General features: G+C 52.6%; 1 protein-coding gene across 1 annotated transcript in view; it reads right to left on the bottom strand.

The window, feature by feature from the left end:
* The window catches only part of SLC16A2 (solute carrier family 16 member 2), a 36480-nt gene that overhangs the window by 5994 nt on the left and 16298 nt on the right, over nucleotides 1–14188 (bottom strand). The window contains exon 2 of the mRNA XM_064670236.1: nucleotides 3069–3213. Coding sequence (XP_064526306.1) covers nucleotides 3069–3213 — 145 coding nt within the window. The remainder of the gene's footprint in view (nucleotides 1–3068; nucleotides 3214–14188) is intronic.

Genomic DNA, 14188 nt, shown 5'->3' with positions numbered 1-14188 from the left:
TGGGACATTGCCTGGGAGGAGAGCGCGACAGAGACCTTCGGGCAGCTCATGATGCCCAACCCTCCTGTGCAACACTGAGTGATGCCCATGAAGCAAGCGAGGAGACAGCAGCCCACATCTAACAGAGCAGCTGGAAGTTGGGAAAACCTTTACAAGAACATAATTCCTTCCATTACACGCTCGTTTCTTCAGCTTGCCAAGCAGAAAGCAGAACATGCTTGCTGTGCCCAACGGCTCCAAGACAAATGACTGTCAGGAAAGGCACTTTCCAGCTACTCCAGGATGAAACCACATCAGAAGCCCCCTCTGTGGGAGCCAGGGAAGCAGCTGGGCCATGCAGGCTGTCTCCGACCTCCCACACACCAGCACTGGCCATCTCGGCTGGGTCACACCAGCTTTGGTGCCGCGGCTGCGCTGACGTGTCGGATAAGTGGAGACAAATGCCCTGATTCCCATCTGCTCCCTGTTGATGCTAAGACACCCTTGCAGGAGCAGGGGCTCCACCCAGCCATGCTTCTTAGCCAGGATTTCCCAGCCTGCTTACTGGGAATCAGCCAGCTGCTCTCCAGTGGGAAGGGCGGCGGCGTCTCCCTTGGATAACAAGGTCACCCGTGAATAATGACATCTCCTGGGACAAAGAGGTCTCCCTCCATCAGCTGCCTCTCACTTCCAGCTCTCAGTGGGAACAGCCCTGGTTCATCCCTGCTGGTAGAAGTTTGGGGGACTCCTCTCTGCAGGATAAACTGGGCAGAAATTGTGGAGGGGAAGGAGAGGCAGATGAAGAGGGACTCAACCGCCCCTACAGAACACATAGCTGTGCAGAGGAGGAGGGCTGGGAGGGCAGCCCTGCTGAACTGGCCATCATCTAAACACACTGAAACACCCCCCTTCACACTGGAGGAAGGGTGAAGCCTTAACTGGGATTTCTCTTTTCTTGAGGGCACACAAGATCTGTGGTGGCTTGAGCTGATTACAACTGCAGGAGACACCCCTGTGCAAGGCAGCAGAGAGGAAAAGCCTCACCTCGACCCCATCCAGCCTTCCCCAGAGCTCAGCATTGTAGCATATTTGGTTTCTTTCATGGATTTTGTACCAAACTCCCAACATTTTGAGAGCAGGAGGCCCTGAGCTGGGCACTGGAGTCCTCTTGCACAGGCTTGGTGCCTCACAGGGGTTTTGGATCAGCTTGGTGTAGTGCTGGGAACTGCTGCTCCTCTGTTTGGACAAAACAAACCCATTTCAGAGGAACCAGGAGGTAAAGGGGGGATGAGCCTTGATGCAGACATGCCTCAGCCCACCAAACCCAGGCTGTGTCACTTTGCACCGGTGCCTGCACTGGGGAGGTGATCTCAAGTTGTGTTGGGGGGGGGGGAGCTGGCAAGCGGGACCAGAAAAAAGCTTCTCCATTGTTCTGGGTGAGCAGGAGCCACAGGCTCTGAATTTCAGGAGCAGCCTCCAGCACGAGGGCGGGGCGGTGCCAAGTCTCGCAGCCTCGCTGCTCTTCCCCCGGCTCCGCTCGGCCGCGCCGGCACAGCTTCCCTGCTCCGGTCCAGCTGCAGAGGGGCTCCTTTCTCCCTTAAAAGGGAGCCAAAGGAATGTGATCCAAGAGTGAGAGGCAGGAAATGGGGATTTCAGTTCTGCAGCTCTCCTGGAAATAATATTCTTCTCTGCCTGTACTGTTTGATTTTCTTTTCAAGCCCAACACAACCAGCCACTTGCAGCGGCCGTGGTCCCATCAGCTCTTTTTCTTTGCACAAACATTGTACAATAGAAGGGGAAAAGTGTCCAAGCTCTGTTGATTAGAAGGAAAGCAGGATTACATGGGAAGCTCCTGTGATCTGCACTGCCAGGGCACACCTTCCCTCAGGACCCACTGCACCCTCTCTGATTGCTGTTATCTTTGGGAACACAAGGCGGTGGCACCTGCGAGGAAATCGCAGAGGGTGGTTCCTTCCACACCGCTGCCTGAGATGGGTTTAGCGTCCCAAAAAGCTCGGCTGCAATCGGCCACAGCCCCAGGGGCTTTGCCCTTTGCTGCATCCCCATTCCCAGCACAATGGGGGGGCTCCCGCCGCTGAGGATTTGGGTATCCAGGGAACCAGGGCTGGGACAAGCATGAGGGTCTCACTGAGCAGTGTGAGTGGACTGGCTCCCATGCAGGGTGGGCAGGAGGAGCACAGCACAAGCAAGTTGCCTTCTGGAAAACCAGTGCGTATTTGCTTTAAAAACCCCAGTTCTTGAAGCATTTTAATTAAAACAATATTGATTTTAACTGAAATCCAAGCCAAAGCAATGTTTTTATTCAGAAGAACTGAGGCAAATGCTGCTTTGGAGGTGTCTCCACGGTGACTCTGAGACTCTTTAACAAGTGTACCCCAGAGGTGACCTCTTTTTGCTCCCACAAAGATGCCAATGTCTGGGTTGGAAAGACACACAGGTACACCTGCCATTTAAATGCACATCAGCTGATGCCTGCCAGCAGAATTTCATGGCGTGGGATCAGGGATGGAAAAAGAGGAACAGCAATGGCCCTGTGCTGCTGCAGATGCCTGAGCTGGAGCAGGAACACCACAAACTGCTCGAGATCCTGTTCATGTCCCCCTCCCTGTCTGTCCTGCACAGAAACTCCCTCTCAAGTGTAGTCCATCAAATATTATTTTAAGCATTAATTTACTTTCAGCACCAAATGTGAAAATGGTTGTGAAGGAGAACAGTTTTCTCTGTGAGTGCCTCTTTGGAGCTGCCCATGACAGGTACACCAACCTCTCCTTCCTGTTTTAAAGATCACATTAAGGACCTGAGGCTGAAATCCCATAAAATACAGTCCCTTGCTCAGGTAAAATTTGCTCTTTTTTTTTATATGAGGACAAAAGAGCAACTTGGTTCAATTTGTAAAGAAACAGGCCGAGCACACATGGGCTGTGTGGGGTTGCCAGGGCACCCCTCAGCTGGATGGGAACCACCTGCTTTGCCCCAAAAGGCAGCAGCAATGTGTTGGCAGGGGGGTTGCAGGGCATAGGGAGGAAGAAGAGCTCTCCAGGGAGCTGTGTGTCCCCTCCCAGCCTTACTTGGTGAAGGAGCTGCAGAGGAGCCCGATGAAGGCGATGGCAGCTCCCATGGCTGCCGTGGTCCTGCAGCCGAGCCGGTCGGTGAAGATGCTGACGATGGGAGAGCAGAAAAAAATCATGCCCATGGCCAAGGAACCAACCCATGCTGGGGAGAGAGAGAAGAGAGGTCATGGTCAGGGTGGGACATCGAACGGGGGCAGGGGGGACACAGAGGCTGACTCCAGCCTTGGCGGCAGAGAGGCAGCCCCATCACACTGTTAATTAACAGTGCAGCTCATCAACAGCACAGGCACCCCTTGTACTGCCCAACGGCATCGTGGATGGGGCAGCGTTGGAGGTGTGGACAAATTGTCCTTGTATTCCTCTCCACTGGGTTTATATGTGCCCCAGGGAATGCACTGAGCTTCCAACACTTTTTCCTAACAACCTTTGCTGTGCGTGTGATGATGCCCCCACTGGTGCCACTTCCATCAGGACATCTCCAGGCCAAAAGCTCCCCAAGCTCCTCAGATCCCTCTGCTCCCCAACTTTGTCTAGGAAGTTTCCCATCCTGAGTTACAGCTCTGCATTCCCAGGTACCACACTCATCCATCCCTGCTCCCTGCTCTCCAGAGTCAGGAGTCCTCACCTCCCCCTCGCCCCACAGTCAGGGACGAGTCCTTGCTGCAGCTGAGCCGATGGAGACACATGGTGATGCCAGGTTAGATTACACCCCTGGCCCTGCCAGGTGATGCCCAAGCAGGACCATGCTCTCCTGTCTCCTTCCAGCCACCTCTGGAGAAAACCACTGTCCGTGTGTCTATCTTTTCCCAGAAATTTTTATTATTCATGGGTTATTTCAGCCCATTGTGGAATTGTGGAATCGTTACATTTGGAAAAGCCCTTGAAGATCCTTGAGTCCACCCATTCCCCCAGTATTGCCAAACCCAGCACTAAACCATATCCCCAAGTGCCACACCTATGTGGCTTTTAAATGCCCCCAGGGACAACGATTCCATCAGTGCCCTGGGCAGCTGTGCCAGGGCTTGACCACCTTTCGGACAAGTTTTTCCTAATCTCCAGCCTAAACCTCTCCTGGCACAGCTCGAGGCCATTTCCTATCGTTCATCGTTTTCCCCCCACCCTCCACCTTCTCTTTTTAATGGTTTATGCGACGGTTTTGGGGAGGAAAGGCAACGTTTCAAGAAAAGCAATGTGGTAAGAAAAAAAATTTAAATTCTACCAGGTCTGATGAGAAGGGATCCCCTGGCTGATGTGTGGGGCAGGGCAGAATGGACAGGTGGACAAGGGGCCTCCAGCCCTACTCAGCACCCAAGAGGGGCGACCTCCTGGACCCCCTCCCAGCTCCAGGCACTGGCTCTGGGCTGTCGAGCACAGCCCCGGGACATGTGTTCCTTGCTTTTTTTTTATACCATTTTCAGGGCAGTTTTTTTTTAACCCAAACAAGGGCTCTGCAAACCTTTTCAACACAGCCCCGCACAAAAACACCCTGTCCTTCCAGAGCCGTGAGATCTTCAGAAAATAGCCAGGTCCCTATTAAAAGCAAATCCCAGCTATAGAGCAGCCTCTCCAACCTCTGTCTTTCAAAAAGGACCACACAAAGAAGCCCTCCCCAGCCTGGGAAGAGCTGACCCTTCCAAATTAATTATAAGTTCACAAGGACCCAATTTACTTCAAAATCTTCTTTAATAAATGCAGAGTGGAGCAATAAAATGAAAAGCAAGGGCTGTGCGGGAACCTCGTGGGACCAGCCGGGCTCTTGTCTCGACACCAGGCAAAAAGAAGGGTGAGGGTGAGGGAGAGGACCCCCCTCTCCGACTGATTTTCTTGGTTATAAACACAAGGCACAGTGTAATGAAAGTCCTTCTAACAGGATTAGGTGGCACGGATCCAAAGAGCCGTCCAAAACAACTCCAAGAGGGGGTGAGGGGTGGGAGCAATGCCAAGGTGGGAAAGGCTCGTTAAATTGGATAATATACTTCCAGAAATGTTCCTTCTACTCCAGCCAAGGCAGTAAAACATTAGATGGCCCCGTCATGTTTGAAGTTTGTTATTTTTGGAAATTACTTTAAGAAACGCGGAAATAAAAGCATAAAGCAAAGTATTAAATTTAAAGGGCCAGATTCTGATCTTAATAACCCGGGGATTTACATGCAAATAAGCAGGATCAATCTCTGGTCCTAAAAATGCACACTCACCTGCAGAGATCAAAGCAAACCCGGGGCGGGAGGCTCAGCTATGGGCGCTTCAAAGCTCCTCCAGCTTTGGGTTTGTAAAGAGGAGATATTGCTCAATTAAAATCGGTAAACACACCAAAAAAAAGAGTCCTGTGGCAAATTGCTCTACCTTAGAGAAAGGGCTTACCACAAGCAATGAATAAAAATAGGCTTGGGGAAGAACACCAAGTTAAAATTAGTAAGAACAATAGCCTCACTTCCAGAGCGGGGTTTTGTCTTCCCAGCGCTTCCCAGCGAAGCCCCGGGAAGCCGGGAGGGCTGGGCGAGCTCCAGCGCTGGAAGGAAACCTCGGCAAAATCTGGGAGATCAGGAGAAAGCCACCTCATTCCCAGCTCTGATCCTGGTGTGATTCACACCAAAACACCCCCTGAGAGTGGGTGACACAACTTTTCCCCCTGCTTTATTCCCACTGTGATGTCAGTGATCTCCATCCATCTGGATCTGGGTGAGGTTGGAGGAAAGTGATGGCAGAAAACAATGGGTTGGGAAAATAGCAGAGTTCAGGTGAAGCATAGCCCCAAACCTGCCCCTTTGGACATGGAGCCGTAGTCCCTGGATCCACTCCAGGGCAAGAAGGTTTATTTCTGGCAATCTGTGTAAGTGGTATTGAAGTTTCTCCTGGATGTGAAGGGCAGAGGCAGCCATTCCTCCAGTGGAAAGCAGACGGGGCTTAACCACCTTTATTTCAGCAACTCCTCCAACGCTGGAGAAGTTATGACTTGATTTAAAGCCCACAGGAGAAAAAGGGAGGAATCTTTGCTTCTGATTTCCATGGGGATTTGGATGAGATGGTTAATTCCCAGCCCTGCCACACCTCCAACCCTCTGTGGCTGATAACCTGGGCGAGATATCGAAGCACAGACAAGCCCCCACAGGAGCCACACAGCCTTATCAAGCAGCGAGGTGCAATCAGGCAGATCCTAAAAGAAAGGATGGACCAAATCCAGCTGAGGACGGGGCTGGAAGGAGCTCAAGAGCTGCCATAACTTTGACAGGAATCGGGTTAAGACTTGATTGTCTTTCGAGATGCCCTGAGTCCAACCACCTCCTGGGAGCACCAGCTGAAGGGGCTGCTTTTGGAGCTGCCCAGCTGGGTGCTAGGAGAAAAATAGTCTGGTAACACCCAAGAAACATTCTCTCCAAGGGATGCCTTGACAGAAACACAAAATTCTTCAGAAACTACATTTTTAGCTTAAGAAAAAAAGAAAAGGCATTTTAAGCACTCTGCTTTTGGTGAGGGAGAAATGGAGATGACTTCTGATTTGGGGGCTGGAGGTATAAGAGGTGACTCAAGGCTCACTGTCCCTCCCCAACAGTCCATCCCACCCTGCTCCCAACACAGCCCCTCCTGGAGGCAATGGAACAGCAGCTGGGACCCCCCTGGTACATAACCCCCACTTCTCACTGCTCCTTGAGGGGCTGGGGGACAGCAACAGCCCCGGCTGCCACCCCAGACCAGGCCACCCACAGCCCTGCCTTCCTCCAGTGCTGATGGGACCTTCCTGGTGGTCCTGGGATGCTCTGGGGTATGGGAAGAGCCCAGCATGGGGCTGGTGCCGCTTTGCTGGAGCAGAGAGGGTGACCAAGGAGAGCATTCCACCAGCAGCTCTCACACAGGGGAAAGCTCCAGTTGAAGCTCCACAGATTGCTCCTTCCCACCTTGGCTTTAACAAAGGCAGCCAAACTGGCAGCCTGTGGCTGATCCAAAGCAATGTGGCCTTCACTGTGGACAAGGAACACAGTGGTTGAAGATCGCCAAGGGGAAAAGTGATTCAGTGGTGTAGGAAAACACAGAATCAGAATGGTTTGGGCTGGAAGGGACCTTAAAGATCATTTAATTCAAACCCCCTGTCATGGGCAGGAACACCTCCAACAAGACCAGGTTGCTCCAAGCCCCATCCAGCTTGGTCTTGAACACTTCCAGCTGTTCTGAGTAACATGGCCAAGATGATCCATCCTCCCCAACACTGCTCACTCTGGGCTCAAGACAGAGTGAAAGCTGGGAAGGTGACCCACTTGCCCACCAGCCCATTTGCCCACCAGCCCAACACCACCAAGCTGTGCCCACAATGGAGGAGCTCTGGGATCAGACTTTGGCCACCAGGTCTCCTCCTGCTGGCAGGTGACAAGGCTGCTGGGGTCCCTGTGGCAGAGGAGAACTGGCACGTGGAGGTCAGGGGGCTCAGCCTGATGAGGGCTGTGAGCACCATGTCTGCATGTTCATGGCAGCAAGAGGTGGGCAGGGCCCCCAGGGTCAGTCCAGGTGGGTCCCACACGCTGGACACCAGGTCAGCTTTCTTTTCAGCCAGACCGTTCAAAAGGATGGAAAGCTCCTTCATCGCCGGCACTTCCCTGAGTAGAAAAAGGTTTCTGGGAGCAGAACAAGGTGGGAACAGGAAGGTGAGAAACAACAGAAGAAAATATCACCACTGAGACACAGATCCAAACCCTGCCAGTATCGAGTTCATTGTTCCAAAAAACACCATTAAAAAATCATACTGTGTGGAACTTGTGGCCAAGCCTATTTGTTCCTTTAAAACTGAATCTCCAGGGAGAGAGAAGGAAGGGACGTCGCTCTCAGCTGTGCTTTCCCGCTGACCCAAATACCCTGGGCTGGAGGGATCAAGGGCCAGGAGGTGACCTCAGATCCGCCACTGGAGGAAGTGTCTTCCCTCGCTTCCCGCGGCTTCTCCCGCTCACGCCGCACAGCTGGGACAGGGACACGATGCACAGGGTCACCTTCCCCAGCACCTGGTACTTCTCTGAGGTGATTCACCTCCTCCTCCCCACCTGTACCACTCCTACAAGAAATAAATGATTTTTGGACTTGTTCCAGAGACAGGGAAGCTCTGCTGGCGTGACAAACCTCGTCACATACCTTCAAAGCCCTCCCCAGCCCTACCTGGCTCCATTTTTGGGTGGCCTGGGAGACCAAAGAGCCTTGTGGCCCTTCCGAGGTGGACGCTGTGGGGAGTGCAGCTGGCTGTCCCCCCCTCTGTGGAGCTCCTGCAGCACATCTGCACTGAGGACCAAGCAGCTGTTTCATCTCGTGCCCTTGAAAAGCCATTTGCGTCATCCTCTGCTCGCTCAAAGGAAAGCCTGAAACGCTCCCAACGGCTCAGCCCCATGTGCTCAACACCCCCCGCGGACCCAGCCTATCCCAGGCTTGGATGGTCAAGGTTTAAATAAAGGCAGATGCAAAAGTCACATCTGAGGAGGCCACCACGATGCATGGCAGGATGGGAAACTGAGCTAAAGAGCAGCAAAAAGTGAGAGTCCTAAACCAAAGCTGGGGAACACCAAACAGAAGACAAAGAGACACAAACTGAAGCTCTGAAGCCCCAAATTGAAGCTGGGGAGCACCAAATTGAAACAGGAGAGCACCAAGCCAAAACTGAGGAGCCACAAACTGAAGTTGGGGAGCACCAAACTGAAGATGACAAGTCTCAAACTGAAGTTGAGGAAACCCAAACTGAAGTTGTGGAGCCCCAAACTGGAGCTGAATAGCCCCAAACCAAAGATGAGGAGCCATAAATGGAAGCTGAGGAGTACCAAACCAATGCTGAGGCACATCAAACTGATGCTGAGAAGCACCAAACCAATGCTGAGGAGCCCCAAACCGAAGCTGAGGAGCCCCAGTCCAAAGCTGGGGAGCACCAAACTGAAGCAGACGGGCTCCTCTGGGCGGAGGTGGGGCGGTGTGGTGGCAGCCACTGTGCGTCACGTGCAGCTAAAAGCCAGTTAAACTCATTAATTGTATAGCAAGCCCTGCTTGGTACCATACCCTAAAGCTTCAGAACAAAGTCCTCCTTTATCAGGTTTGGCTGACTTCTCCCCCCTTCTTTCTTTTGAAAACAATTCCACAACAGCCTGAAAATTGGAATAAATGGAATTATTCAGAGGAATTATTCAAGGCCAGGTCTGACTAAAGACCCTTTCAGTGCCATGTTCATGGCAGTATTAGGACAGAGGAAGGAAAAAAGTGAATGTTGTAGAAGGGGCAGCTCCTGTTCTCATGGCATGGTCCCATAGCCAAGGACAAGGCAACAGCTTCCCAGAGACAGACCCAGCAAGTGTCCATTCGATCTTTGTCTTAGGAAAGTTTCAAAATACTGATTTTTAATTGGTTCAGGAGCACAGGGCCCTGGAGTAGAGCAGGTTGGGAATGTATTTTGCTTTAGAAACCCCACCACATCTCTCCTGATCATGCCTCTCTGCCTTCCCTGGCTCTCAAGAGTGCAGGGGACTTTTAAGAGAGGAAGCCCAGGCCACCTCCTGTAACCACTAAGTGACAGATATCAGCTTATGTGAGAGAAAAGTCCCAATATGAGCTGCCCTGTGGCCACACTAAGCAGAGATGGAGACAAATCTGTGGTTTCACTTGGCAGGAGCAGGACCAGAGTGTTTGCCTGAGGTGTGTGTGCTCAACATCTTGGAGAAGATCAGACCCAGCCTTATTTTGCATCATTTCTTTCCAAAACCATAAAATTCGACCCTGGCTAGAGCAAAATGGCGTTAGAGCTTGTTTCTGAGCTGCATCATGTCCTCCCCATCCACAGCCTCAGCCTCCAAGGCTCCAGAGCCGGTCCAGAAATGCAAATTCCTGTGAAATCCATCCAAAAGCAACAAGGCAGCATGTGCTCTGCAGCTGAAACCCACCATGTGCCCAGGCTGGATTTTAATTCCCAGCACTCCACTCCACAGGCCAGGAAGGTTTTTATTTTCTGAGTTGCCTCTGGCTTGCAATTTTTGAGGGATGATTCACCTACCGCACACTAAAGTTGCCCAACAAACAGGAGCTACGGTCGCAACCACTTCTCAACATGGGCTATGTCCCATCCAGACGTCTCTCTATGACCCACGCTCTCAAGGAGGCTGAGGATCTTGTTATTCCAAGCTCTCCTGATGTTAGGTGGCTCCAAAGGATGTTGGATTGGACTGCCTTTGCCCATGTCCCACCTCCCTGGGTGAGATCCCAGAGGTCTCTTGGTGTTCAGCTGCTGTTGGGCAAAACCAGTGCCCTCCCGTAGCTCCTGGCCAAATAAACTGGCAAAGACTCTTCAGTACTGGGGGGAAAAAAACACATCCCCGGGGTGAGCATCCCCCCCTTGGACTGTGCTGTCAAACACCTCGCCAGCCCCTGGCTGCATTTTCATCCAGCAATTTTATGAAAAACAGAAAAGTTCCATTTTAATTGGTGAAAATTCCCTCCTCCCACCCGTGGAGCACCAATCTGTAATTAGCCTTTCATGTAAAACGATGTTTATTCCTGACAGGGTTTGTCTTGGCACAAATATGCGCTCTGAAATGTGCACACATTTGAAGACTCAAACCCTGCATTTAATTCTCTATCTGCTTGTTAATCCTCATTGTTCTCAAGCCCCTTTTCAAAACACACCCACAGGGAGAAGAAAGTATTTCTTTTATATACGTATAAAACCCCCTTCCAGCATCAGGACACCAGCAGCGAGTGCGGCACCGGCCCGGGGTCCGGCTGTCCCCCAGCTGCCGGTGCCCACCCAGAATCATGGTGCCAAAACCAGGACTCCTTCCTCCTGATTTTTTCCATCTTTCCTTTTTTTTAATATACAGTTTTTCTCCCCAGCTGTGATGCCCCTCAGATGTCCCCCCTGCAATACAACAAACTCGTCCAAAGGGTGGGAGCCCTGAAGGGGGAGGGTGAGGAAAACATGGTGGGGAAACCACCAGCTGCCCCCAGCCCCATTTTGGAGAACCTTCCTTCAGCAATGGGGGCTAGAACCTGAGTTTCATGATTCCTGGGCTTAGTTTGGAGTGATCTGGGATTTGCACTCTCCCAGAACGTAACAGCCACATCTCCCAGCACGTAACAGCCACATCTCCCAGCACAGCCAGCTGGAGGCTGGACCAGCAGCCCCTGGGACCTCCCAGCAGGGACTGGGTGACCAAAGCAGCCCAGATCCTTCCCTTCTGCCCAGCTCCAAGCACAGAAAGCAGCACGAGGTCCATTGGGGTGAGCAGGGAGAGCAGGGAGTTCCTGAGTGGTTGCCAGAGGCTGCTCCAGGTTGCCCCTCTTCCAATAGGGCAAGAAACACAATATCCACCTCACAAAATGAAAGGGAGAGCAAAGGGTCAGGGTTGTGGTCAGGGTCAGGGTTAGTATTTGGGTCAGGGGCAATATTAGGGTCAGGATTAGGGTTTGAGTTAGGGACTGGGTCAGGGTTTGGGTTAGGGTCAAGGTTAAGGCCAAAGTTTAGGTATGGGTTTGGGTTAGGGTCAGGCTGAGGATTGGTGTTTGGGTCAGGGTAAGGTTTGGATTTTAGTTAGGTTCAAGGTCAGGGGCAGGATCAAAATCAGGGTGATGACTGGGGTTTGGGTTAGGGTCTGGGTCACGGTTAGGATTTGGGTTAGGGTCAGGCTTAGGATTTGGGTTAGAGTTTGGGTTAGGGTCAAGGTCAGTGCCAGGAGGACAGGCTCTCCCCAGTCCAATGCACCCTGGTGGGTTGGAGTTCCCTCCAGGCCCTGTGTGCTGGCTCCTCACCCTGTGATTTTGGGGAACAGTTCCCATTGCTGTCTCCAGGCAGGTCCCAGGGCCGATGGCAATGATTAACCCTGGTGGGACGCTGTGGGTCAGCCATGGCCCCAGACACGTGCAGGCTGCTGCGTGTCCAGAACTGTCAGCCTTTGGAAAAGCCACGACCTGACCAAACTTCACCAGGCTTTGGCTATGATTAACCACCTCCAGTCACTGCACAAGGGCACAAAGCCCGGGAACAGCTCAGCACTCACACCCTGCCACGGCCATCGTCCCGTGCCCAGAAGGACCCCCAGAGGTGACCCCCTTTCTCTTCCTCCAGCCCCAAAATGTGTCATCTCCTCTGAATCCCCACCACGGACACTTCATGTAACTCACAGACTTGTTCTGGTAACCAGTCAGTGTAGCCACAGACAACTGGGAGGACAGTGCAGCTGGGGGACCAGGGTGGTGCAGCTTCAGGAATTTGCCCCAGTGCTTCATCTCCTGTTTGCAGGAGTGGGCAGGGAGGGATGGAAGGGGGCAGCAGGGATGGAAGGAGGCAGGGAGAATGGAAGGGAGCAGGAAGGATGGAAGGGGGCAGGTGCCTGTGAGGACACGAGCACTGGCACCAGGACTGGGCCAGCAGTGCCAGGGCACGTGGCTGTCCAGTGCCAGCCACCATTTCCCAGCCTGTGATTCCGGATGAGTACTGCCACTTTTGGGGGGGACACCTGAGAGTCCCAAAGGGCAGGAGGATGGCTCTGGGAGCACCTCAGCCCTGCCCTGCCAGCCCCCCATGTGTGGCTGCCGTGGCTCTTTCCGCTCGGAGCAGCCTGGCTGTGATCGCTGCCGGGCCCGGGCCCGTGGCTCCCGGCCAGCCTGGGAGCACATGGGGAGGCAGCACCACAGCTCATGGGCCGGGATGAGGGGGCAAAGCTGACATGCCACAGTCAGGGGTTCACCTCCCATCCAGAGGATCCACATGCATCCCTATGGATGCCTATGCCCAGCGCTGACCCACCACAGCAGCCGGCAGCACATCTCCTGTGTGCTGATGTTGTACCTGGTACACGGCTGCAGGATGCCAAAAATACTCCAGGGTGAGAGCACTTGGGGCATCCCAGCCCCTTGATGCCTCAGAGAGAAGATGGGATGGCTCCTGGCCCCCAAGGGGAGGCAGGGTAGGTTCCCCTCCCAAAACGCGGCTGGTGGCCCAGGGCTGCTCCATCCTTGTGAAATCACCGGGCACTTTCTGCCTCCTCTGCCAACCCCCCTGGGCTGTGTTTGGGAACGCTCCTCCTTCTGTGGTGGGACTGGGGTGAGAAAGGATGCTTTTTCCAAGCTGAAAGAGACAGAAAAGTTTCCCTCTCTGCCAAATCTCTCCCGAGCCATCTTCTGTTTTCTATTAACGGCGAGAATAAACCCTCCGGCCCAGGTCCACACTCCTCCCTCTGCAACTCCCATGGGCACTTGTCGACATCCCAGTAAAAAAAAGGAGAATTAAACCCATGCAACCTGGCTGGCCCTGACCCAGGGACCTGCAGAGCGAGGACTGGCGGCGGGTGTAAAACAACCCCCCTGCTCTGCTGTTACATCTCCCCCACAGAAACTTTTCAACTCCAGTTGCTGGCAGGGGCCAGGCTGATCCCAGCTGAATTCCTTCCACTTACCAGCAAATAAATAGCAGTTAAATGAAGGGAAAGAGAAAAACACCCTTTTTTTCAAAGGGAAAACAAAGAAGTCAGGGAAAATAAATGAAGGAAAATGTTGGGCTGGTCACAGGCTCAGAAAGATCTTTTTCCCTCGCAGTTGGGTACTTGACAGCCTTCCCTTTCAGCTAATTAAGGGATACTCAGAAAGAAAAATAGTTCCAACCCTTTGCCAGCCCTGAGCATTAAGGGGAGAGTCACAGCATGTTGGAAAGCAAACCCAGCCCTGGCCACAGCTTCTCCACCCGCCCAGGCACCCAAACTACCGTTTTTTAGACAAATAGATGCTGTTGCAGGACATCTATGGTCTTCTCCCAGGCCTGGCAGATTTCAGCACAGACTTTCCTCCAAACTCTCTGGTTGTGGGCATCTCCAACCTTGGAATCATAAAATCATGGAATTTTTTAAGTTGGAAAAGCCCTCTAAGACCATTAAGTCCAACTGCTAACCCAGCACTGCCAAGCCCAGCACTAACCTATGTCCCGAAGTGCCACATCTACATGACTTTTAAATCCCTCCAGGATATATTATTTGTATCTATACCTTCCCATAGACAAGGGCTACTCTTCTTACACTCCAAGTATTTCTCTCAACCAACACCTTCCTTGCTGTAAAATCTCCAAGCACCACTTTGCAACCTGTCCCTCACCGGACAGAGGGCACTGTTAATTACTTTTT

Source organism: Pseudopipra pipra, chromosome 13 (genome assembly GCF_036250125.1).
Source record: "Pseudopipra pipra isolate bDixPip1 chromosome 13, bDixPip1.hap1, whole genome shotgun sequence".
NCBI classification, from domain to species: Eukaryota; Metazoa; Chordata; class Aves; order Passeriformes; family Pipridae; genus Pseudopipra; species Pseudopipra pipra.
This window is presented reverse-complemented; position numbering and strand designations above follow the sequence as displayed.